At 39.9% G+C, this 27,729-nt stretch overlaps 1 protein-coding gene across 3 annotated transcripts in view; it reads right to left on the bottom strand.

The window, feature by feature from the left end:
- The window catches only part of ST6GALNAC3 (ST6 N-acetylgalactosaminide alpha-2,6-sialyltransferase 3), a 227,148-nt gene that overhangs the window by 44,569 nt on the left and 154,850 nt on the right, over positions 1-27,729 (bottom strand). Inside the window, exon 4 of one of the 3 annotated variants that reach the window (XM_075097887.1) lies at positions 24,683-24,772. The exons of the other annotated variants lie outside the window; for them this stretch is intronic. Coding sequence (XP_074953988.1) covers positions 24,748-24,772 — 25 coding nt within the window. The 3' untranslated portion in view covers positions 24,683-24,747. Of the gene's footprint in view, positions 1-24,682; positions 24,773-27,729 lie in introns of those variants that run through there. 3 annotated transcript variants of the gene reach the window in all.

Below are 27,729 nucleotides of genomic sequence, written 5' to 3'. Positions count from 1 at the left end.
GTGTCTATGGCAATTAAATAAGAAGGAAGCGTTCTGGAACACAGCAGGATGGATTATACTTTGAGTCATTTACATTGCAAATGGATTTTAAAGATGTTATTGATGGAAGTTTGGGGGAAATTAAGATTTTTAGAAAATAAGACGTTGACTGTGACACTCATGCGTAACTTGGCTTAACATGAACTTGGTAACTGGAACAGCAGGTGGAACTAATGGGAGCAGCTAACAATATGAATTGCTCTGAAGAAACATTAAAAAAAAAGCTTAAGAGAATCTAGTGCAATGACATGACTCATTAGCGTCAGGGCAAAATAGCACTTAAAGAATACATGCTCAGTTATATAGCAAGGAAAAGATGTTAATGTATTTCATGCTTGAGTATCTGAAACTGAGCACAGCTGCTTATTATTTAGTCATAACTCCACCTGAAACACTGTAATCATTTCAGATTCAGAGCAAAGGTCCTATTTCAAGACTGTTTGTGAATAACTTAAGTGGACAAATGGTGGAACACTCTCTACTTGTTTCAACTCACAGTTCATTCCACCTAAATTATTCAACCTACAGCAGCAAAGTTGGATAATCGTCAGAAGGTTGGGTAAGAACAAAAATAAAGAGGAAAAGAGCCAGGCGGCCATGACTCGAGGCCAAGGTTTCTCTTCTGTGACATGAAGGTAAAGAAAGCATCGGTATCCGCTCTTCAGCAGGATAAGTCAGTGAAGGCTAGATGGAGGAAGAATTACCAATGACAGATTCACCAGGAAAGTGAGTTTTCAGTTTTGCACAGGCTGCCCTGAAAGCAAGCGAATTCCCCTGGGTTTGCAAGAGGACAGGTCACCTCCAAACCAGGCTTGTCCTCCTGTGCCTCGCTACACAGTCTGCATCAAGACTCGCTAACTCTGTGATCCGCCTGGGAATGGGCGCCCAAGCAGGCTGAAACGTTGCTGGTCTTGGTACAGTGACTGCCACTGTGTAAACAGCACCTGTGAGCCTCACAGTGGCTATCCAGCTTTTGAACTCTCCATGAGGATATATTTAGGAAGAGGCAATTTTGGGTCCTTCATCTGCAGGGTACAGGAATTTTAGTTGTTCCCACTGACAGTAGCCATAATGTGGGCAGTTGAAGATTAATTTTTGTGAGAGTAAGTGTGGAAAAATATTGGCTTTTGGTTCTTTTGTTTCACAGGTTATCATGAACTTGAAGTGGTTTACTTTTCAGACCAACCCAATCTTTAAAACACTGTTTGCCATCTGCAACTGCCCTGATGTTCAGGGTATTTTCCTGTTGTTTTCTCATGTCTCCTCCACTATCCCATGCTCAGCATATCAACCTTAGTAACATTTAAGAGACAAAATTCTAAGCCTTGGTGCTATATTAGAATTTCAGTTGATTTCATAAAGATCCTTGGCATTATCTGTTCTCTCCTTAAGGGAAGAAGTGAGCAAACAGAGCAAAAGGTATTTGTCAATAGCTTCATAAATAAAATCCCTTGACACTTCTGCTCCTACTCTTATCCCTCTTTGTTTGCATATTTACGAACAACCGAGCATCAAAAGATAGGATTTTCAAAAGCATTCAGGTGATTGCTTACTTTGCTGTTAGTGCAATAGGAAGTAAAAGTGCCCCTTACTGAATGGGACCCCTGACAAGCCTTTGCTGATAGTAAATCCCATCTCCAAGGTTTTATTCCCCAAGAATGTTTGTGGAATAAGCACCGTAAGAAGGTCTTAGCCACGGGGATGTCTGCTTTGCAGCATAGCTTCTGCCTGGAATATCTGCTGCTCTCCAGTGAACCGCAGAGAGGGCTGTTTCTGCTACACAGCTTTGGCAGGTGACAAACCTCTCTCTCTCTTGCTCCTCAGTATCACAGGAAGATACTGCCAGTAGTTGTCTTCTGTTCTGAGATACGGTGGGCAAAGTGAATAGCCACATATACTTCTGAGAACTGCTTTGCACTCTAACGCATCTGTGCGACATGAAAGAAATGCAAAGGCATGAAAACACCAAAAGCAAAAAATCCAAATGTGTTATTCAAAGGCTTGGAGTTTTTGCTTTATGCTTTTCTAATAGCTCTGAAATGAAATGACACTAGATCTTTTTAACTGCATGCAGAAAATCTGATCTTGCAAGCACTGGCTGCTCCCCTCCTGGTGCTGAGTGCTTCTGCGGTTGCTTTAGATCTCTGGTGCTCAGTGCACGTGCTTCGTACCTGTGGGACCAATCTCATAGTTTATATTTGTACTGTTGCAAGGTGAAAGCAAAAATGGACCTCTCAGAGTTTGTATTGTTAACGTGTGGAGCGGCCACAGAGCTGACTCTTGGAGCAAAGCTTAGCAACTGGAGGGCACGTGCAAATGTCTGCATACTAAGTGGCTGAGCTTGTTTTTCCTTGAGCCCAAACTTCAGTGAAATGACATGACATATGGAAATGGCTCCTTCAGGACTGGCTCATTAGTGCTCTTAAGACCTCTGATTCACCTACCATTTTAAATGCAAAAACTTCCACGTTTTGTATATATTAAACAAAATAATAGTGTGCGCACAAATATATAGGAAGGTTTTCAGACAGCTTGGGAAAAAAGTACTCTGTGTTTGTTGCCACAAAAAAAGCACCTTCTTTCCTCTGTGAATGTCAACTTGTTATGGGTGGTGGTGAATTCTGATAACCAGAGACCAGTATGTACTTTTTCAGCCCTGCGTGGACAAGGAAGGGCAGCAACATAAGAGATCTAACCCAGGGAACGTTGAAATTTTGCAAAAGGTTGCGGGTCTTTAAAATGAGCCAAAGCTAAATCCTGACTCTGAAAAACATTTACCTTTGAGATATTTGTTAACAGGTAGGCTCAGATCAGAGCTCTAGAGTTTGCATTTTTTTGTTCCCTGATACCTGTTTCTTCCCTACGCATAACAATGCAACAAATAGGGAAGAAAGGCTGCCTTATAATTAGAGCACAAGATGCAGCATGGGGAGAAAGGATATTCACACAGCTTAATTGAGACACTTTTCCCCAGGTTTTCTACAGCCATTGAAGAGAGAGAACTTCAGAAGGCAACTCAGGGCCCCTAAGTAGGCCTCTATTTTTAATCACCTCTCTCTCCGATGACTCCAGAAAGGACTCCAATAGCTGTGAAAAGAGGCTTTCTCTCCAATGAATAGGGAAGGAGCAAGAAATTAAAATCCCCTAACATAGGTTTCTGAGTAGGAGTTTAAATATCTTCAGTTCTGGTTTTGCTTATTCCGCAAGACTCTGTGCCTGACAAAAAGCAGGTGCCTCGGTTTTCTCATCTGCAAAATGGGAGAGCTGGTGCCCCTTCCATCCACCTGCTCCAGGGCTGTGAGAGTAGTGGCGAAGCCTGTAAAGCACTGCAGCTGTGCGATGGGAGTACAAGGGGCAGAACAGAGAGGATGTGATGCTTCACATTGCAGCACACTGGATTCTGTCTCTAACATCAGATCTCCACAGATAACCTAACTGGAAGGAAGGTGGCACTACCAGTCCTTAACTGCTACGTAGAGAAATGGGAATATGAAAAGAGGTGCTGATATAAATGCTGTGTGTTTTATTGAGAGGCAGTTTTCCAGACAGTAGTGCTATCGTGGATGTAGCGTAGGTATTTCAAAAATGTTTTATGATTTTAAAGCATCATAAAGGTCAAAGGTTAACAACTGTGGTGTATAATACCCTCTACCTTTAGCTCTACTTCTAGTGTTATTAACTTATCCACAGTCTGGACATAAAATGCAGTGCAGCAGTTCGAGCAATGCTCTGACAAGCTGACAGGATCAGCTTCTCAAGGGATGTAAGGGCAATTCACCCTCCAACTTTACTGAATCCTCTTTGGACCAAAACCTGCTAGTTGAACAAAAGTTGCCACAATGTGTCATATGCTGCAGCATATAACAGGCGTGAGATGTGGTGAACATTTGTAATTGAAAACACACAGTTGAGTGCAGAAGGAAGCTAGCTGTATTTCAGTAAATGAATGAGATTGTTCCACATGTATAAATAGCAGTTTTCAGTAACGTTATCCAGCTCCTAAGAATAAGAGGCTTGCTTTTGCTTCTACTGGAAGCAGATTCAGGCTCTAAATTGATTAAGGTAGCCACTTCTTGTGGATTACTAAGAGCAAAACATGGTTCAAGTCAACATGTCACTGTGGAGGAATCCACATTCTTACAGCATCAGCACAATCAGTGCCCCCAATTCAATTAAAAACACAATTTATTCAATGAACTTGGTCATTTTTCCTAGCTCTGGACTTTCTCAACTGCATCCATGAAGGACTGATCTAAAACACACCCAAGTCAATGAATGACTACTGCTGGCTTCAATGCATTTAGATCTGCACCTGTTTAAATGATCCTGGACACCCTTTTGCTCTAAGAATTGATCATAAATATTTAGTAACAAAAAGCCCAGCATTTTTAAGTCATTATGTAGCAAAAGTGATTTTTCACATAGGTCACAGAAACTTGTGTCTTGCCCACAACCAGGTGAGCATTAACATGAATTTTTGCACTTTCAGAATTAAAACTCTGTTCCTACAAAAACTCGTACATGAAATATTGAAATTTACTTTCTGCAAACGTTTATACCAGATGTGATTGCTTGACTGTTTGCAGAGTTAATGTGAGAGTGTGAAGTAGATTAATTCAAAAATTAAGATGAATATTCATAGAAGTTTTCAGTTCCCATTATTCATCCAGCTTTGTTTAATACAGAGGCCAAGGAACAAATGTGCATGGAGGCAAGAACGTAATACCACTCTCCTTTCATTTGCCCCATTCTTTTCCACTTTCTGAGCATAGCCTGCTGCTCTCCAGTTCTGGCAGTCAGCAAACCTTCATTAGTAATAACATTTATATCAAAAAGAAAGAAAATACCTTCATTTTGCTCATCACAAGACACGAATGTGGAAAAAAAAGTGGCATTTCTTAGCTGTAGAAACATTGAGAAACATAACAGAAAATGCTGTTCCTGTGCTTGAGTCTATCTTCAGAATTAGTATTAATGCTGTGACACCATGCAACAGACATATGGAAGTGTTATTTGTTTCTCATTTACCAAACAGATAAGAATATGGAAATAGTTGCAGTCCATTTGTTTGATGAGCTTCCTAAGCCAGTAATAAACAAATCAATACAATTAGTTTTGGCTCATCATCATTAGAAACCTTCACTACTGGGATACAATTTAATTATACCTCTTGTTCCACAGCAAAGGAAAGCCTTTGAAAATGGACTACTTTGCCAACTATCGAACCAGGAGGGAGGAGCGAGAGGATACATCAGTGATGGAGCAGTTATTATCTAAGCAGGGTGTACAACATATAAAGCATATTGTGCAATACAATTTCCCTGATTGCAAGTCTAAAATATTCCTGCCATTAAGTGCTTATGAGCAACCCAATGTGAAATCCAGCTGTAAAATGACTGTGTATATGACACGTTTCACGTGAATGTTGCAATTAATGCGGCATGCATCAATCACTCTTGGACTTGATTACCAACTGCACTAATCCTAATTGATTAATTAAGCTGCAAAGTTACATACAGCAATGTGGGTTAAAAAATCCTCACCATATGTGCGCTAATGTCCCAAAATACATTTTCATTGTGGAGATTAATGCTGTTGCTTTGCTCTCGGCTGTGCATCTAGAGTCTAACAAGAAGGGCTGCATTAAACACGGATATCCCCCAAACTAGAAATTCTTCAGTATAGGAACGCAGCGAGCTATAACAGAGGTAAGGGACATAAACATCCACATTCAAAACCTCAGAAATACTTTTGGGGGGTAAGGAGGAAAGGGCTGAGATCTAAACCTGACTTCCCTGAAGAACTCCTGAACCAGAATTCTGCTGTGGCAATGCCTGCTGCAGAACAGTCCTCACCTCGGGGTGACGCAGCAAATCTCGTGTTTTAGGTGCACTGAATGCACAGCTAGAGTGGCAACTCTCCAACACCGTCAATCAATGCCTCAAGACTTTAATTGGTATTTGCGCACCATCTCTTCATGCCACAGTTGCAGTCAATCTTCTCTAAACCACGTCTGACAGGCTTGAAAGCAAAGATCACTCCAGAGAGGGGGCAGCTGAGGTAGAACAGCGCCAACCTGCACAGGGAGAGGGGCCCAGATAACCTGTACCTGGAGATGAAAGAGCTACACAGGAGAGGAAAGAAACCTCTAGCAATCTCCCCAGCATGTCACCTTATCAAAGGCTAGGTTTGCCAGGCTTTTATTTGCCATGGTTTAAGCCCTCCAGGGAAAATATCTTTGTGAAATCTAAGGCGGCTCGAGACAGAAATAATGCAATTGGGATCACTCAAAAACCGTTACATTCACTGCACATCCCGTGCAAAGCTCACTATTGTGTTTATAATAATACATCTTTGGATGACACATTTTAGATTGACTTGTAGGAACTTTTTACACAATCAATAAAACGTTATCTCCAAACTAACTGCTTAGATGTTTAAAAGTCTATTTCTGCTCAGTACCCCGCACCAGGCACTGCTAATCAATGCATTCTACTGTATAATTATCATCCTAATTTTAATCTTATTTTTGAATGCTACTAAAAAGAAAAAAAACTCGTGTTTTTAAAATACAGGACCTGTTGCATGTGTACTTTGAAAAACTGGAGTATATTTTAGGTTTCTGTATGGAGGTTTAAGATGCTAACTTCATACAGCCTTTTTTAGGTTGCTGTAAACAGACATATAAAAATTACAGTAGGTTTTCTTAGCTGTCATTCAAGTGTCATAATGACAACGTGAGCACTGCGAGCCAGTGAGATGTAGTCCATCTAAGGCTCTGCTTTCAAAGCATGTGAGGTTCATTTTCAGTTTCAGCTGGTCTCCAGTGTCATCAGAAAGGACCGATTCATCCTGGAAGGTAGGTGTGAAAGGGAACTTACACAAAGCTTCCCCAGTAATGCCGAAGTGATGCTGTCAATGCAGTATATCAGCAGTGCAGTCCCAGAGTAAGCATCTGAAGATTTCCAGAAAATAACAGGATTTTTAAAAAGCCTCTTATACAGACCTCTACATTTTGCTTGGCAAAGTCTGCGAAAAATAATATGGTCTGATTTTTTTTATGGTTACGTTTGTCAGCAGGACATGATGCAGTAATGTATTTTTGACTGCATACATGTATACATTTGCCTTTCCTAAGGTTTAACACTTTAGCTTCTCTTTTGTCAGGTCCCTGGATCATAATCCAAAAGTAATGGTCTAGTATCACTTAAATTGTCATCTGAGTACAAAGCTATTAAACACAGCTGAGCTGATAAAAAGAAAGAAGCTACTACTGGTGAAATGTATTGATGGCTGAGCTCTGTAACAAATTTATCAGTCTCTTCTATAATGCATTATCACTAGTAACTGGTGTGGCAGAGTAGAGAGGGCACTGTGTTGTTGGAGCTATTAAAAGCCCATTTTTTCTGAGGAAGTTTGCACTGTTCGGATTGAAGTGTTCCATTTTGCTGTATTGTCTTTGTAACACCTTCCTCAGCCTCACAGGACATGACATTGGCTGCAAGCCAGTAAGGCATATCGTACAAGAGGCTACAGTTAAGATGAAAGGGATGTGAGCTTGGGGGAGGAAATGCAAGTTTATTAGCATAGTCATACCTGAAGAGCACAGGGAGTTGAACCTTTGGCACAGTTCAAGGATCTCTCAACAGACCTGTCCCTGCCTCACTCATTGCCTCTGCTGAGAGTCCAAGGGAAAAGCTGGCAGCAACCTTAACTCAAATGACTCTACAGCGAGAAAAGGAAAGTTAATCATGTATGGGCTGTTACATTAAAAACGTAGCAAGACCATTTTCCAGGATGTCTTATCCTCTACAGTGCAGTAAACCATCCAGATAAATATAGGAAAACTTGATCCAAACATCTTTTGCTTCTATGGCAAGACCCTCAAGCCGTGAGATTTCACAATTATATTGCAAAGTTTACAATATCTCTAATTCTTTGAGCCTTGCTTTCTGGAAACAATTGACTAGATGGGAGGTGTCACTTTTGCTAAAACAGAATAAATTTTCTAGGCATCATTAGTTCAGAGAACAGCTAGAAAACAAACTCAGGAAGCCCAAGAACAAGAACACAAATTAATAGAAGTCCATATTTATCCTCCTAAAATGTCACCAACTTGGGAGGCTCAGCTCCAGCCTTGAACACCTGGGAATGATGGCATTAAAACACTGACTGACACCTCAAACCAGCTCCTGTTCCCAGCCCAGAATCTACACCAGGACTCAGAGGAGAAGCTCCACAATATGTGTCAATGCAGATGTGATGACGAGCACATGTGGCATTTCCAAAGAGACTCCTTGCAGCACCTGGGTTTTTTTCCCAACAGTGCTGTTTCCCTGCACCAAAGAGCCGAAGTTCAAAAAGCAAGAAAACCAACACACTTTGGGACTTGAAGGTAAGACAGCTGACTGAAGCTGTGACCCTGCATGCCAGTGAAAAAACGTAAGGCTTGTTACTACAGGTCTAGAAACCCTTTCTGAAAAGAAAACACAAGCGCATTTATTTCAGTGGGCATGCATTCGATAGAGTGCACGCATTTTGCGCTTTTATCTCAACATCTGATTATATAAATGCAAACCAATATTTGATTCTGTCATCAAGTGGGTGATTTTGTTGTTTTATTTTTTCTTTTAAAACAGATGATAGCCACAAACAGTGAAAAATTAGGCTAAAAGCTTTAAATACACAAAAGCTTACCTATGCATTTTCTATGGTGCATCACTATCTGACAGCTCTTCACTGATCGGGTCATTGAGATCCACAGTTACAATGTCCATTAGGATCTCGCAGTGAATTCTACTGTCTGATGTTCTAACAGTTCTGCGAGGATAAAGCAGTATGGCCAAATTCTCTATTTCTAGAATGCAATTATAATAATAGGCCCATAACTCCTACAGCAACCACTTAGCAATACTCAAATGCTGTAAAATACCGTAGCTGTGAAATATAACAGTCCTAACTTTGAGACCCTTCAAAATCGCTCTGCTTTCCAAGATTTAGTTAAGCTTATCTGGGAAATTTATGCCAATGGGAATCATGCATGTTCATCTGCAGATGCTGGTTCAAAGGACAAGTCTTACGATTTCAGAATATATTCTTCCTCTTTAATTGAAGCCAGGATGTTGAAAGCATGCTGTAAAACTCAGTCCTTTTCCAGTGTCATTATTTCCTTCAAAACTGAGTGGTTTGAGTGGTTGATTGTTATGGAAATGAATGAAAAATGTCAAGAGATTCTGAATTTCGAGTGTTCTGCTCCTGATATCAGATCAGACTGCATTGTAATATGTAATTAATGGTGTATCTGCCCAGTGTACTCAATTACACTGCTTTTATAAATTGAAATAAATATTTCTTGTATGCATACACCCAGATGGTTGACTTACATTAGCCGTATGACCTATAACATTGAATATCTTTATATGCAGTTAAAATCTCAAGCATACTGTTCCATCACCATAGTTTCTTGAATTTAATAGGATATTAATTCAGCAAGTCTCTTAAAAAGCGTTTGAGATGAGATAAAACAAACAGTAAGAATTATACCTAATCTAAAGATCCAGTAACAAGGGAAAGCACTGGTTTTATAATCTTGCTTCATCAGAGAAAGTCTTTCACATAATCACTCAAAATTTTAATTTCTCTGCACAGAATGAAATTCCAAATGGTTTTTGACAGTCGTAACTCTTATGCAAACCTACTTCAGTTTAGTAGCTGAACATCAATTCATACCATAATGAAAAACAAATCTTCAAAGTTGTCTCTCTCTCTCCCCCCAGCATTTAATACAAATCAATGACACAACGTGACCGCTATCACAACATCTCTCCTTGCGGATTGTTTCCTTAGTTAGCTTCCCACATTTAGTCAATGATGCTAAGATACTAAAATCACTTTGCTGCCTTTTTTTCACTTTATCAAGACTCAACCTCCCTCCAACTTTCAGTCGACATGTAAGTTAAATAATCCTGGTTGAATGTGGATTGATTTGAGGGTAATAGTTATATGGAAAATAGCATACACTGTATTTAAATTTAGTGATCTAATTTAAGCAGAGGAAGTTTTGAGAATGTGTATCACAGATGGTAGTTTATCTTTCAATAGGTCTCCTGTTATAAACTGCAAACTTCACTCAGCAAGCTCCGTAAAACATTTTATATATATAAACTGACTCCTAATTGTGTGCTGACATTTGTAATAGTGCAACAATCCCACGGATCTTTCTATTTTATTTGGCAAAGTGCTCTTTACAATATCATCCGCTCTCTTTCTCTCTTGAGATATATAAAGGTTTAACTGGAGCTCCAGGATACACTGCACACGGTCAGAGAATTCATCAACAGCCAGCCAACCTCTTTATTACTCCTTCATTCCCTGGGTTTATGAAAAGGGCTGTTAATTCAGGAGGCAGCACTCTTACCTCTGTCCCGGTGCTGCTGGAGTGACGGCCCCGATTCCTCCTGCACTTGCACTGTTCTAAGGCTGCAATAACTCCAGTGAAATCATCAGTAAAACTGGTCTTTGTGAGAGGAAAATGAAGCCCTTTATCTTTCAGAGAGTAAGTGTTCTTTCTTACTGCAAAGTAAGTGCTTTTTCTGTATTGAAGCTATTAAAAATATCAGCACGCGTGCTGCAAGGCCAAAGGCATTTTCCTTTTATGACCAAATTCCAGTTTGAATAATTACAAGAGCCAGTTAAAAATACGTTGTCAACAAAAAGGGACAACATTTTTATGAAAACATTTTCCTTCCATGCCGCAGTTTCCCCACTGTGTCAAATGTACCTTTCGTCTTTCCCTTCTTTCTTAAATGCCTATGTGCTGTTTAGCAGCCATTGCATTTCATCCCAGAGGTGGCTGTATTTCACAGTGGATAGAAGAGAATCTTTTATAAATAGTAAAGTTAATTATTTCATCTTATTTCTTCATTTCCACCAAGATTAGCTGTTATAAATAAATACATTTACAGTCATCAAATACTACTGCCTAATTTCCCATTAGATTCATTCTCTACACTTCTTTTCCATAAAATCAGACTCAGCTTTTTTATACAAAGAGGGCACATGATTTTTAATTCCACTAGGATTATGTCTTTGGGTCAAAGCATAATTGCCTACAATAAATAGAAGCACAAAAGAGTGACTTGGAAATGGAGAGACAATATGCTGGACCTGTTTAAAAGACATCTGGTGCCCCAATTCACTGACAGCAATGCTGAAGGGCATTTGTTTTCCCCTGCTATGTGAAAATTCAATTTCCTTTGAACGAGGGGGAAATCATATTTTTATCGATTAAAGGGAATGAAAAAAAGCAGATAGATACCCGTTTTTGTGGGTATCACACAGAGCATCTCTGGCCCTGCATATGGTGTACTACTGCTTTAAATATAATATTGTTGGTCTTAATTTCTTTAGACAGTGGCCAGGTCTAGGGAGGCAAGTGTGCATCTGTGGGAAGGCCAACAGAGAAACAATTCTAAAACTTTACATTTAGAGTTAGCCCCAGGCTCTATTAGTCAGTAGAGCAGCTTGGCAGGGAAGGTATATAATGTTTTGTAAGGTAAGAAAGGGTCTCCATTCCCACCCTGGCACCAGATGGAACTAATGAACTACAATTAAAGTAATGTTTGCTCCATTCACAGATGAATTGACAGACTAAAAACCACAGGGGGTGTATGCTCGATATTGCTCTGGAAAAGGAGGTGCAAACAGAGCTTTTAAAATCCTAACAGTCATGTGCTAGGTACCCTCTGCACCCCTCTCACCAGCTCTAAATTCTCCTGAGTTGCTGCAGCTACCTGCCAGTCCCTAAAACACCACCAAGCAGCTCTTCTTAATGGCTCCTGGACACACATCTTGCACTGACTCTATGTGCTTTGAACAATTGACTTCCTGATCCTTTCTGAAGGTTATTCACATGAGGGGAGTAAATGCCTTTTCAATCAGCTATAGAGCAGCTGTGAACAGCTGGAACAAAGAAAGACAGCCTGCTAGAGCTGGATCCCATCCATTCAACTATCATACCACTGTGGCAACACCTGAAGCTCCCAAAAGCATGGGAAGGTGATGGAGATTCAAACAGCCCCAACTACTCTGGGGCAGCTGCCATCCACTGGGCTGCTGGAACCCAGCAATGGCTCTACACTGTGAGGGATGGGCAGTAGGGGATCCTGGGCCCACGTGCAGAGAAGGCAGCAATGTCATGAGGACTTACCGCAAGCCTTTCCCGAGGCCCCAGCCTGGATGGTGGGTGCACTCTTGTTAACAGCTTTAGCACTGTTGAGCAGCAGGAAACATTTGGAAGAGTAACATTCAGAGCTGAAACCTGCTCACGACAGATGGGAAAGTCAATTCACTCCTGGACGGCAGACGCCACAAAAGGTTAGTCACAGAGACATGGGCCTGAACAGGCACTGTAAATACAGTCGAGCATCAGCTTAAGGCATCTTACTCCTTTGCAAAGAGATTTGCTTTCCTATTATTCCCTCCAGCGGGTTCACTGCTGTGCCCTTGGTCCCACATCCCACGGGGGAACAGGTAACAACGCTAAGTGTTAGGTAGAGTCACACAACAGTCTACAGACAAGTCTGACCCACCTACAGCTCTACAGGTCCCACAGGGTAAGATTACGCGGTCAGGAGAGTATGTGCTATAGAGAAAGCGAGCTCTGTCTACACTCGTATTGCCAAATTATCAACCTACTGGTATACTAAAGGCTTACAATGTGAGTTCCTAAACAAACACGCACCTCTCAGTGCAGATACTTTGGTCTACCTGTTACAAAGAAAAGGCATTCCCCCAAACAAGCACAATTAACTTTTCCCCCTTCTCTTTGAAACGAAAATGCAAATTTAGTGAAAAATAGCCTGTGTCCAACCAATGCTCTAAGAACTGAGAAGACCAAACGTTACTGCACCAATGGGAGGAATGAATTTCAGAACAAAAGGCAGTCAACTAAAACTGCCAGCCATGCTCACATACGTAAGTCCACAGTACTGCTGGCCTGTATGTCCCAGCTGAGTTTAGTCACTACAGAACTAGAACGAAACAATTTCAGCCATTTCTAAACTAAGTTTTTGCACTGGAAGGATTCCAGATAACTTTGGACAGTAATCTCACTGAGTAGATATGTCAAGACTTTTCTATATCCAAGTGAACTCTAATACATCTAGGATGTTTGTAGGACTTCTCTATAACAATTAAAAGCTTCCCAATATTGTTCCCTATAGGCACTTCCATGAAAAAATACTTAAAAGTTATTATTCCTACACTTGGAAAAGGCACTCCAGCTATCTGGCCAAACTTCTATGGGTTTTTTTAGCCCTCTCACTCCCTTTTTCATGTCATTTTTTCCCTAGGTCCCAGTGTGGAATTACTTTTCAGACCCAGTTCTATGTTGCCAGAAATAAATAATTCTTAAGAACCAGGGTGGTAACCATCCCAAAAAGAGGGTGATATAGCAGACAGACTTTTTGCTGTACTAAGAACGTGAGAGATACCACCTCTCTTATGCCTTTTCTAAAACCTTGAACTAAGTACAACAGCGTGCTAAGATAACTGCACATACCTATTAGAAGATGTAATGCATAAACAGAATACACTTAACCACAATTTACCTCACCTTCCTTTGTGAATGAAGGGTTAAGTGTCTAGGTCAAGCTTCTAGACTCTCTTTAGTCAACAGAGAAGGGGCGGAAAATTTGTTTCACCTGTCTTCAGACAACTCTTTCAGAAAAATACTTTTCAGAGGCGCTTACTGAAAACTGCCTGAAGGGAGGTGAGGGAACTACCTAAACCAAATGCCTGTCCTCCACACTGCACAAGCGACCCACTGAAAGTCTACCTGCATTAGGGGTTTTACATCTCAACCTTAAGTCCTTTCAATGAAGTTCTCTATATTTTATATTTAACATGTTAAGAATACAAATTCAGTCAGTTAGTTAACTATGTTTAATGCAAGCCTTTGGTTTTTACTGGGTTGGGAACTCTTGCCTGCAGTAGCTGTCTCCTTTTACATTAGCATTCTGTGTCAAGAAGCTGCACCCTATGACATTAAGGGTCTAAAAGTTTTATGACTGTATTCTGTAGCACTAAAATCAGAGAATCCAAATCACTGCTACAGATGACAGAATGCATCATTGGGAGTTTCTCACCATTAAAAAAACATGTCTCACGATCCATGTTGTAAATACACACTCAATCAATTTTTAAAACTTGTATTGCTCTGAGTGTGTAGTGATGGTAATGGGGATGGCAGGGATGTCACCGAGATATTCCTGCCCAAATGTGTCCCCTGAGTGGAAGATGTTTTATTGAACTGATATGTGAAACTATCAAGACAGTTGTTACAAATACAGATACACACAGTTTGTTAGTTTCAGCCAGACTCTTTTGTAGAACTGACGACTAAAGTTATGGCCACTAATAATGCTAAAAACTGATTCTGTAAGCCAATACTTCTATAATCCATAACGGTGCGGATCACATGATGAGATACAACTTATCTTCATATAATCTTCCACACAGCGGCTGAGGCGCAGCACAGAGCACAGAGGCTACATTTTCCTCTGATAGATAAGGTAATGGTTGAGCAGAATTCTAACCTTTTCCTGAAAACTTATTCAAACAATGATGAAAATCAGGCTATTGTATTAGCCTTGATATTACATGGGTGATTACAGGTGATTTTTTAGGAATCATACAAGAAGGCAGAAAAGAAAAACCAACCCATAAGCCTGCCTGAATTGAAGCAAACCATAGCGTTTTGAAATCTCCTGTTCTGCTGCCATGCACAGCAATGTAAGAAATGAAAGCATCAGTTAAGTACAAGGCTGCTGATTAAGGAAAGGCTGCTGATTGGACTCCTTAGCATCCAAAGGGCATGAAACAAAGAAGTGAAAAGGGTCTAAACTTTGTGCATGCATCTGCACCCCACTCGGTACCGCTCAGTGCTAGGCTGATATGACTTCTTAAACTGTAACACTGTAAGGTAATTTGGAGTTCAATTGTACTTTAAATAGAGAGGGTTCCCCTAGGAATCAGAAGAATCAATTACTGCAGATTAGACGCAGCAGATATAACTTTTATGTGACCCTTTAATTTGAAACCAACAGGCTTGGTCCTCAGCATGCACTTTGTAACTTTGACTTTAAACAGTATTTTCTCAGAAGTTTTTCAGCTGAGGTTCTCTGTATCACATTGCCTACCTAGCCACTCCTTTCAATTCATTCCTTTTGCACATCAGAGACTGAGTTACACTTTGGAGTCTTTCACTTTTAACGCAATGATGGAACTGTATACTGCAGATTTCTTAAAAATGTTTAAAAATATTACTAAACAATAAACCTCTACATTCATTTACTATATGAGTCTTTCATCACAGAGCTTTAAGGTCAAGTCTAGATTAGACAAGCTGGTGTAACCTTGTAGTTTCACCAGTCTGTGGCAGTGCTTCATGTACATAGGAAAAGACCGGTTTACATTAGTTGGACCAGCGATCTTTGCTCAGGAGAGAAGCCAAAGCTGGGACTGCAGCATTACCATGAACTGGGTCTCATGCAAACTCACAGAATTGGAAAGGTTTTACCAGGTTGTGGTGCAGGGAATGTTCATTTCACAAAATTATCATGTCTCTCAACGTACACTTTGAAAAGGAATGAATGGGCAGAGAGACCAAGACATTAGAAACAAGGTTTTCTGCTTGAAACATAGTATCTAGATATTTGAATCTGCTGTGATGTTGGAGAACATTATTTTTAGACTTGGACAGGATACACTGCAAAACCTCAGTCTTCAGTATACTCCCAGCATCTTTTATTTACTACTACTACTACTAGCACATGATAATACTAAGATACCTGCAACACCAGGAATCATGCAGAACTTCTTAATCATGTTTAGGAAAAACAGCACAAGAGATTTAGACAAATGTTACCAGCAAATGTCCGCTTCTTCAACTAATGAAAACAGCCTACAGTAGTGGTCCCAGTTCTGCTTTCTAAATATTTCATGGGAATTCCAAATACTTGAGTAGAAAAAAAAGTCAAGACACTGAAATTACTCAGGGAACTGTTTCATTTTCAGATGTAATACAGGCTATTTGGTCAAGGAGGTGCTGTAGAAAATGTTTTTACCCGTATTTGTGCCATGTCCACTGATTATAAACAGTAGTTACTGATGATCAAGAAACGTAAACAGGAATAAAACACTGGCAAAACTTAGCTGACAGCTCTCAGATTTCCTAGAACTAATTGAAACATTTTGCTCACTTGAAGAGAGAAACCAGCTCCTGATGCAGCAAGAAGTGCAACACGGCTGACCTCCTGACTTTGGTGGGGGATGTGCATGTTGAGAACCAGATTAAAGATCTGCTGCTCAGACCAGGCTTGGATTTCCAGGGATTTGGTGGCAGAGAGGAGAGGAGAAGGTGGTAATGGCTGGCTGAGAAAGCTGTAACACTGTTCAATTCACAGTGCAGGTGAAGGGAAATCCATAGCACACAGCAAGCACAGCTTTTCCACCTTTCCTGAAATGAAGGTTTGCATCAGGTTCTGATAATGCTATCTGGATGCCACCACAAAGGCATCTCAACTCACAGGTTACTGTGTTGAGTAGGAAGAATAGCAGCATATTGTGGACTATTTTCATCAGGTTTGCTTCGGTTGATTTCATTCCTTTCATGCTATAAGATCACTCTTAGCAGCCCAGAAATGCCTAATGAAAAGAGAAATAGTGTATCTGATTCCAGTCCTGCTGTTCTAAGGAAATTAATCGGACTCATCATTATCTTAAACACTTCCATTCAGAGTGGGTTTTATGATGAGCTCAAGAAAAGTAAATGCTGTTTCAAATAGGTACCTCTATATATTAAATCAAATAAATGAATGATAAAGTGCTAGCACTTTTTGGCTGTAATCCTGTTATTGCTTAGAGCCATTTCTAATGCAAATGAAGAATGATGTAGCAGAGCTTTTTAGTGATTTTCTTTGATGGGCAGTGCTGACTGCTGGGAAGTGGCAGGAATGCAACTGCTCAAATGTGGAGTACTCCAGCATGTCTTGTAAGATTCCTTCCCAAATCTAATGATTGCCCCTCCCTCCTGCAAAGTGCGATCTTTAAACAAGGCTCAGCTAAACAATACAAGCCCATCTTTGCACAGAGGCCAGGACATAAAAGCTGAGTCTAGTCATAGAGAATTTCAGGAAATTCAAAATTTCTAGTGAATTCACTTAGGAAGTTCCACTTCTCCCTGTTTATAAAAATGCACTTGATATGGATTTGACCATCACTGGGTCAACCAGGTCTGCTTCCCAGGTAAGCATGAATTACATAGGCAAGAATACACTCTTGTGCTTTCTGAACATCAGGGGCCATTTGGGAACCCTGGCTGAAGGATATCTTCATAGCTCTGCCATAGGCTTGCAGGATGATACCTGTGCATAACTTGACAAATGATTCCCTGCATGAGTTTTACAATCAGGAAAATGGTGAAATTAAAGCTGATTTAACATCCTGCAGTGCTTTAAGGTCTGCAGATGACACGCATTATGCAATGCAAAATATTATTAATGAAATCAAACTGGAGGAAGAACACTGGCTTCAATCTTAGGAAGCAAGATGGGCTTGGGACCCGTCCCTCTATTTAATAAAACATTGCATTGCATAAGACCAACAGGAGGTTGTCATCAACTAAGAGCATACGTACGAAATGTGGTAGGTTGCATGTCTACTGTAAATTTAAGCACAGAAAACTTCTTCAGAAACTTGAAACTATCTGGACAATGTGAAATGGTGCATTAACATCAGCTTTACAATGGAATAGCATGGGTTCTCTTCAGGATATATATGGGAAAAGAATAAGCCACAACTAACCTCAATATCTTGGGTTTTTTTGATGTTGTGTCTCATGAGTGTGGGACATGGCACTAAATGGAAACCCCAAGCTATCAAGAAGCAACACTGCTGGTTGCAGCCCAGCTCCCAGCCCTTCAGACCCAATAACACAAGATCAGAAGAGGCAAAGTGTTACAAAGAGGTAGTGAGGAAGCAAGACAGGATCCCCATGTCTGCACTAGCCACCCCCAAAACACAGAACAGCCCTCTGGCTGACAATATCACAAAGCAGATGTAGTCCTTCATAGAGTGTGTGGCTGGGGGCACTCAGAGACCCAAACGTACCTTCCCCAGCCCTTAGCACACAGTGCTGCACACTTAGGGGAAGCAAAGCTATACTGCTCCATCCTAGGGAAAAGTGAGACATGGTTTTCTGAAGTGAAGGAAATCATCAATAAAACCACTTCTATTAGGATAGCAGAAGGTCTGGAAAACTGGACAGACCTTACTGAAGAAAATGGCCAGGAAAAAAACCCCTCAGAAAGTTGCTTTCCAGTCAAACTGACCAGGTCTGAAGGATGCTAACCAGTATTTTTGCAACAATATTTCACTACTTTTTTGTTCAGACTTTTCCACCTGAGGAGTGATTTCAGAATAGAGAAGCAGGGCTTGCTGAGATCCATATGTTGTGATGAGAAGAGATGTAACTCTGAGCTTTTTCCACAAGACTGGGCAGGGCAATCTGTCCTCAAAGGGCATATTTACAGGAAATCATCAAAGATAAATCTGTGGTTCCCACTTTCCTGATTGGGGCGGATGGTACTCTATGATTGCTGTTCCAGGTCCTCTGGTTTCCTGCTGTTTTCAATACTTTGCGCTTTAAACTGTCTTACAACCGACTTTGGTCTTTTTTTTATTTATTTATTAAAAAACACTTCCATCCATTTAACTAGTTAATGCTTTCACAGCCCTTTGAAGTTGTAAAGCACTGCAAATTCAGAAACTGTTCTTAATAATCATTTGAACAAATGGATCCAGAAAATTGCATATTGATGGAAGGAGTTTATGTTCTTTGCAGTCAAATATTTCCTCACTTGTTTCATGCAAAATTGCTTGGCCAAACAGATTTTCCCAAGGCTCTTTCAATAATGAATGTAACTTTCTTTTGTTTCTGGCTCTTCTCCGAACCCTTCAGGAAAGGGTAAAGTATAATGACATAGGTCTGTTGTCTCCTGTAACCCTCTGGGACTGTTTTCTCTAATGCGATGGTTTGAAAATCAGCAGTTTTTTACTGGGGAATAAAACAAGCCATTTTCCTTCTACTGAAAAACCTGAATGCCACAGAGCCTGCTCAATCATGCAACATTAATTTTTAAAAGAATCAATTTTGTAATCTTTCAATTATGGTTTATTATAATGATAATAATCACTGAGAAATCAGGTTTTTTTCCACTGCTAGTGGTGGTGGCTGTCATCAAACCACTTTCAGCAATGCTGAAAACACCTGGACTAATAAACCAGGCATTATTTATTTATACTTTAGTTTTACTTATTTAGAAAACATATTAAACATCAATTCCCTTAGCAGCTGGTGATGTTACAAAAACTAAAAGCAAACAAATTATATCTATAGCACATAAAGACCTGAAAGTCACTGACAGTCTGGCTATCTTGTACCATCATAATTGAAAAGTACTTACAAAAAGCCAAAACAAACCTCGCGGACCAGCTCGTTGCTAGCACTACGGAGCACATGAAGTGAGTCTCTGTGCGAACCCTTCTGGTGCTGGAAGCTCACAGAAAGGCTGCCCCAGATCCAGTCGGTCAGTCGCATACCAGATCCCTTTGCTTTTCATACTGAAATCATTGTGCTGGATGTTTGGTACACTGGAGCATGGACACAAAGCATTTGTGATAGCTCATGTATATACGTATGTATAAATTGCTGTATAACAGCTCCGAGCCTTTATCAATGCTTGCATATACAAAGCTGCATACTCATGTAAGAGTCAACATGCACTGTTCATACCGGAGGTCATGCCAGAGCTTAGCATTTAACACCTTGAGCACAATGGGTTTATATTATGTTTTCATTTTACAATAAAAAGTGTACAGAAAAATCACTTGGTTTCTGATCAAAATCTGAGCTCCCTGCTGTTTTAATTGCTGTAACCAGCGATCATCAATAAATAATCATGCACAGCTTCTACATCCCGCTGTGGTATTTTGTTTTTGTTTTAAGTACTGGATGTACTGAGTTGGGATCTGCAATTCCAGATCAGGCTTTCAGGTGTTCTGTTCCGGGAACAAGCGCAAGGGCAAGGGCAAGGGCACAGAGGGGAGAGCTGTTCTTCATCAGATACCTTGCAGGTCTGTGAGCTGTTTTAAAAGAGATTGTGCTGAAAACAGGAGGTGTGTTTGAGGCAATATGTTTCACAATAAAAGGACAAAAGGCTGAAAGAAGAAAGTTATATAGGTGACACAGTTACAAACAATGAGGCAGGAAATCAAAGAGGAAAAATTGTGGAAAATATCAGTTAAGTTATGACAGAGAGGAAAAAAAGTATTTGAAGGAAAGCAAGAAATGTGCTGAATAGAAACAAGTATCCTATTAAAGAGAAACATGAGCAAGGAAGAGTTTGTGACCAAAGTACAGCAACAACATTACAGCCTGTGATTCAAGTTAGCTAATCCAAATGGATGAGTCCGAGATGGGCATAAGGAGAAGGCATGGAAGACAAAATGCTTCAGGAATTGCTTGGGGCCAGGCCTCAGGCCTCACAGACAATGTATGCCTTAGTACGTACCGTGCTCTCCTGGCATCCAAACAAAGACTCAGACAGTAACCAGCCTCTGAACACCACCATAGAACCACATACACTGTGGCTCACAAACCCAACCCACCAGTTAGCTCACTGGAACAGAAAATCAAACCCCACCTTTGCAAAGACACAAGAACTGTCACGTCCAAGGACACAATCCTGTAGGTGGATGTACCAAATAACTAACCTGGCCTCCAGCTTCACTCTCTTCTGTAGCGCTCCCACCCCGGCAGCCTGGAGGTGCCTTAGCCTTCCCATCGGCTATGGGCAAGAGCAGCAGGGAATGTGGTAGAAAGGTGGAAGTCCACAATCCCCTCCCCTTGACAGGAATGGCAGAAGGACAAGTCATTCATTCATTCATTAAATAAAGAAATCAAGCCATTTGTTTCTGAAATGTAGGCAATTAACATAAACTAATTAAATATCACACTGTTAGACCAAAGACATTTTCTATCGATATGATTTGGTATAAGACCTAGAAAAAATCAATGCAATTATATTTTTAATGCCTAGTTCATAACTGCTTAATTCATATCTCTTAATTCTATTTTGGAGTGAAATGGATTAGATGATATAATTCCCACTTGCATGAGCCTGGCATTTAAAGGTAACATTCAGCCATGACATTATGTTTAGAAAATACACAAAGTATTGAAAACTAGGGAATGATCTCGTTGCATCTTTAAATATCAGTGTAGTCTGATCTGGATATACAAATACCAAAATGTTCTTGACATTAAGATAATTTGGGAGCTCTATCGATGCATTCCTGAACTAAGCACTTTTAACTTTGAGCTCAATATCCCAACATATAAGATGAGAGGCTTCTCTACCCATGTCAAAGCACTGTTTTCCTGTTTGTTCTTGCATGTTCCACCTCTCGACACAATAGAAAAGGGACTTGCTCACGTGGCTGACAATACTACTCAGTAGTAGACAGTACTAAAGCACAATTGCCACAGATCATAATGCATACATTTAACATTTCTCGTTCACCTAAAGAGAGATGATATTCTACTGACTGACTCAGAGTCTAGCTACCTTCGTTTTTCTAACATATCAAACCTGAAGGACATAAAATTATTTTAAAATCTTTGTTTAACGCAGACATGTTGCAAGATTTGTCTCCCTCTGATAACTTAATTTCAAAAGTGTTCTTTGTGAAGACTGTATGTACCATGTGATAAAAAGAGCTTGTAACCGTTGGTTTTAAAACAGTCGTATTTTGAAGTACATAGTGAGTGGACACAAACTTTACTGAGGCACGCGTCTACAGTTCTGTGCAAAATGTTCTCTCTACAGGAAACGCAACAGTATTGTAAAATATAATTAGATACAATCTTCCCTCTTTTCTTTAGTTCTTAACATTATGTAAAGATAAACTAAAGCATAACAAGTCTTTTCATTATCACGTAATTGTTATTTTAATGGTTACATTACAAGCAATATAATACTATACATACTTCCACCTCTCATATTAGTGGGCAATTATTTTAAAACTTTCTATTATAATCTACCCACAGAGACCAATGTATTAATGCCACTATTTTAGTATAATGATGACCATGGTTTTGAAATCAATATGATAGCCTCAGGGAAAAATGTGAAGTAATAATGAAGAAAATGTTTATATTATATGCCTCAGTCTGGTCACAGACATTTAAGGAAAACGTGGAGCTGCTCTCGCTACTGCTATCCTGAAACTGGTCAAATACCTATGAAATCACTGGTTTTTATTTCAAAAGCAGAAGAAAACTTTTAAGTGATCCAGAATTGAAAGCTTGGAAGTGAAACTGGAATAAGCCTTCCCTGAATATATCACTCCCGAGTACCATTTTAAACCATTGTGGGATAATTGCCGGAGGTGACTTAGAAATTAAACCTATGTTTTTAGAAGGTACAGCACTGAAGAAGCTGTCAGGGTGAAGTGCAGCTGATATGTGAGGAAGCCATTCCACGGAAGTTCCCTAGTAACCATAGCTGTCAGCAATGCCAGGAGAACTTTGTGTACTGACTCTAAGAGGAGTTGTCCGGAGGGTGGAGAGGTGTGGAGGCATCGCAGCCAGGCTCTGTGATAAATGGGAACTCAAGGTACCATGGAGCTGGCACGCTGCATATTTGCCACCCTGGGCCAACAGTCCATCATACATACTTTTGACAAAATGCTGTCCTTTTGGTGAACTTTGCTCATTATAATATCATTATAATACCAAAACACACCTCCATCCCAAAAGTTACCCACCTCTAAGGTGTGACCACCCCTCACTGGGCATGGGCTTTGAATTTCTTCTAGTCTATGCTTTTAAAAGTAAAGCGAGGAAATTCTACACCAATCATAATAAAGGTATGTATGACTAGAGTCACTCAAGCTCCACCTGGAAGGTAAAAATTAGTATAAAATGTGTGAAGAGAAAGAGGGTTTGGGGAAGATACCGTCGCGTACCACTCTGACTTCTGGGACCAGTCGACGGGCTGAGCCTCCTTCCCCCCCTCACTGGGATGCCTTTGGGTAAGATCAAAACATCTGGGTATACTATCTGTTTCCCCAGGAAAACTTAGAAACCTCTCTATAGCTTCACTTTAAATCTCTAATGCTTCATATTTGCTTAATGCATTTGTAGCCTAGCAGTGTTACTCATCTTCTTAGTATTTTTGTGTGTCTTATAACCAGCAGTCTGATCACCGGTAATCCAAAGAACCTGTGTATCTGTTGCTTTAATAAATTGTACTATTCATTACTAACAACAAATACTCTGATGAGTGGTTACTTGTATAACCCTTAGAAAATAAACTGTTGACCAAGCCTGAGACTAAAACTGGACTTAGCTGCACCTAGACTCATGTCTGAGAATGAGTTTAGAAAGCAAGGGGGTCCTGTCTGAACCTCATGACTCGACGGTAGGGTGTCCCCCTAGCCACTCCTCAGACTCCTACCATTAACGCAACAACCATATCCAGAAGTATTGCCTGAAATACTGTTTCCCACTGATATACGATGACCTGGCCTTAGTAACTCATCTATTTGTTGCTTCTATCCTAACCAAGCAAAGCAGTGTAGCTTGGCAGGAAGCTTAGACAGGTCTAAGCAATACATAGAACTTGAGGATATCCTGAGGATATCCTATGTAAAGTTAAATCAAGTTTCATATCCGCAAGGCACTCCATGAGTGAGACCTAAAATACCTCTAGGAGTGAGAAGGCTCTAGGATGATGCTGCAGATGAGAGTCCCTGGCAGGATCTGTACAATAAGGCTGAAATCCAACTCTGTTGAACACTGTGCTTTCTTGGAAGAGAAGGTAAAGGCAATTTAAGACCATGAAATAAGCCCGGAGGAGCTAAGGACCACTGCTTTTTTCTACTCCAAATATGAAATATATTTCAACAGTGTCATCACTAATATAAAATCAGAGCAGCAGAGAGAGAAAGCACAAAAAAAACTCCCACCAAGCTCCAGCACAGACACAATTCTTCCTTGATAAAAGAGAACGCTAGCAACATTTCTTAACGGAGAGGAGAATGGTGTGGAGGCAATGCTAAGATGGATGGACACAGGATAGGAAAACAAATAATACTTGAACAAATTGAAACTAAAATTCTTCTTTTAGAGGAATACTGCTTTGCAAATACTGTTCAGGTTGTTTTCTTTCCCTAATATTTTGATTGACTGTAAAGTGTCAAGGGACTACCGCTAATTTTACTTGGAAGGAAGTGCCAGAACATTACCCTGCTTGGCCGAAAACAGGGTATAGAGCAGCAGAAATTGGTTCCATTTTGCAGTTCCAGACCATTCCAACCCAAAATTAGCACTGTAAGAGATGGAAATACCTTCATGGTAAGCACACAGCATTCAAAAGGCCCTGTGGGCATGAATATCTGCACAGCAATAGCTTCTGCTTTCCCCAGTGTCCTTTTCTCAGGGAAGTCAAGTTGTAAAAACGGGATAAATATTCCTCACCTCACAAAGGCATTTTAAAGCTTCTGTGATATCTGCAATATTTTTGGAAACGCTCTCACGGAAATGTTTGGGATGCTCTTTGGAGACAGGAGCACTAGCGTCTCTTATGAATGTACTTCAAGGAAAACTCTGAAACAACATATGGAGAGCAAACTGAACACAGAGCACATATTTCTGACATTTATCTTTGTTTTGATTGCTAAGATAAAAGCATGCTGTTTGTTTTTTAGGATTTCATCTCCTATTGCTTTCTTTCCTTTCTTTGTGTCTTCTACACTAGTGACATCATCTGCAGCAATATTAAAAGTTTTTCTTCAAATCCTGTGCTTTGGAAGTTTTAATGAGTCATGTAAAGAATGCTGTTAGGGAGTTCATGCCTCCTTTCTGTAACCAGTATGACTATAGCAAAGGGGATATGCTTGCTGGGATGACTGACTTTTTAAAAAATAAAAACAAAGAAAAAGGAGCCTCCGAAGACCAGGACGGGATAGTAACAGCAAACTTGCAAAGCATATATATGGGCATTTAGAAACCTTTTCTTCTATTGCAGTTGCATGTTTACTGAATACTAATGTACCTGACAGGGTTGGTCATGTTCTGAGATGAGTGGTGTCTCTGGTATGCAGTCCCAGCTGTACTGAAGGCCACTACAAACAAGAATTTCTTACAAAATCTTGAAAATAGAATGGCTGAATCTTTGAACATTGTAATCAAAAAGTGTTCCCTTTCACACCCAAACTAAGCTACGTGCTGATCATCAATATCCAGGACGTCAGACAAACTATTTCAGGACAATCCTCAAGATTCATAATAAATCCCCACAGTTGCAGCTGTTTTTCCAAACTGTTATAGCGTCCAAAGCCTGCTGAAGATGTGAATGCTGGAGAAAAATTGTACATGCTGCTCTTGCACATGTTACTCTTTAAATGCATAGCTGCCTCACTGTTAAAAGCTCAGAGAATTTGAGTATCACAGGAACTGTATAGGATGTAGTCAGTGATTGTTTTCTAAATGTAGGTTGTAGCATATCCCAGTCGCACATCATGTTGTCCAAGAAGCGTGGCCGTGAATCCTGAGTTACCTGCAAAGACATGAGCTATAAACCCATGTGTGCATGTATATATAGATCTGTACAGTTTCACCCTTCTGAAATTGCAGCCTGAATTCTTTATATGGGATACATGATAACAGACGTATAAATAAAACAGTGTAGAACATCTGTTTTGTTTTTATATGGATAAAAATACACACTGAAGACGTGCATAAGCAAGCGCCTAGTTAACACCGAGTTCTGAACTAATTTAAAAAAAATAGTCACCATTTCCCCCCAGTTTGCCTCCCACTTATATGTATGAGGTTTTACACAGGCTTGATTTCTTACCAATTAAATTTTCAGTGCAGCATTTGTTTACTAATCTTTCTACATTTTAAGGTAAAATACTCCAACATCAGTTCAGGCTAAACTCTTTCTACTTTTAAAAGATTTTTCTTTTGCAGTGTTGCGTACTTGTTTAAAGCTTTGAGAAGATAAACTTTTCCAGACGTCATTCACTGAGATATTTTAAATTAGTTCTCATACACCTTTTCTTATAAAAGCCTTTGCCAGTAAGTTTTACTAGCTAGTGGGTGGACAGATGTACAGGAACTCTTCTCTGTCTGCAGAAACAAATCACTGACGTGTTGTATTCCCCACCTCCTAAAGCCGCTATCCTCACTTGAGTGGCAACTCTACAACACAAAAGCTCCCAGTGCATCTCTTGCAGTTTAATTGTAGTATGTTGTATTTTGCTAAAGACTGTAAATACGGCTCAGTGCACTTCAGGGAGCTTCCATTAGAAAACCCACAGCTATCAGTAACCAACAGGTATCATACTAAAGTAATAGCAACTTTGCACTTATTTTTCTATTCTACTTAAATATCTTAGAAAAGTGTTGTTGTGTGACAACTGGTGATAAGTACAGACTTCAGTGGTAATCACTCTGTGTTTTTAAAGAACTATTTCAGCTGGCAGCAAGATAAAGTAAAAAATAGATTAATTTATTGATTTTTTAAAAATCAGTCCTTTTCCTTTAAAATGTTAAGATCCTTTAGGAAAAGCAAGGTCTATTTTATACACTGTGATCTGAAAAATCAAAAACATTGAACTATGGAAGATGATCCAGTGGAGCTTCTATGAACACCAAAAGCTTCATTCAAATTCGATGCCTTTACTATTTTTTCCCTCCAAGACTTCTGCCTTTGCAACCATAAAATACCTTCACCACCAGCAGCAAAAAGTGGAACCACTGCAATCCACAGCGCTACGCGGATTGCCAGTGTATGAATCACTGACTTACATAATCCTTTCAAAAGGTGTATGTTCATGGGATGTGAGGAAAGTCAAAGCAGAAGCTCACCTACATGTGCAATCCCAGTGTTGCTCATGAGAGATATCAGCAATACTCTCTTGACCATAAAAGCTGCAGAATACTTAAAGGGCAGGGTGGAAAAGGAGTGCATGTAATCAGGACAATACCAAACACTGCTACCAAACACCACACCAAAGATTTAACATACGGCTTGTCAGGAGCAGAAAACAGATTCAGTGGCACTTAAAGAAGATGTGATAAATTAAAAGCAACAGATGTTGGATTAATTCAAAGGACATGTGAAAATGCACAAAGATAAAGTAGATCTGATTATGTATTTCTTTACTTAAATTATTAGGTAAAAAGAAATAACACCATGGCTAAAGTCAGCAACCGCCACAGAATCAGTAGGTCTCTAAGCCCACACCAATCTATATGCAGCCATTTTATCACAAAATATTAGCTAATATTGATATTTTTAAACAAAGTTTCACTCTACTATGTAATTAATGTAATGTAGTAGAAGCTGTGTCTCTTAACAAAAGTGCTGGTGCTTTGTACAGCATTTACTGGCATGTTAATAAAAACCAGACTTCTATTGAGTTCCATCTGCCTAATAGAGAAGAATGTTCAACTTAATTAAGAAAATCTTCATAAAGAAATATAAATGCAGTTGATAATGGGCGGCAGGGAATAAATCTAGGACACTCAGGAGCAACTGGTGTTTTACCAGAAAA

The sequence above is a fragment of the Phalacrocorax aristotelis genome, chromosome 6, assembly GCF_949628215.1.
Source record: "Phalacrocorax aristotelis chromosome 6, bGulAri2.1, whole genome shotgun sequence".
In the NCBI taxonomy this organism is placed as follows: Eukaryota; Metazoa; Chordata; class Aves; order Suliformes; family Phalacrocoracidae; genus Phalacrocorax; species Phalacrocorax aristotelis.
Note: the sequence above shows the minus strand (reverse complement) of the source record. Positions and strands in the feature narration are given on the sequence as shown.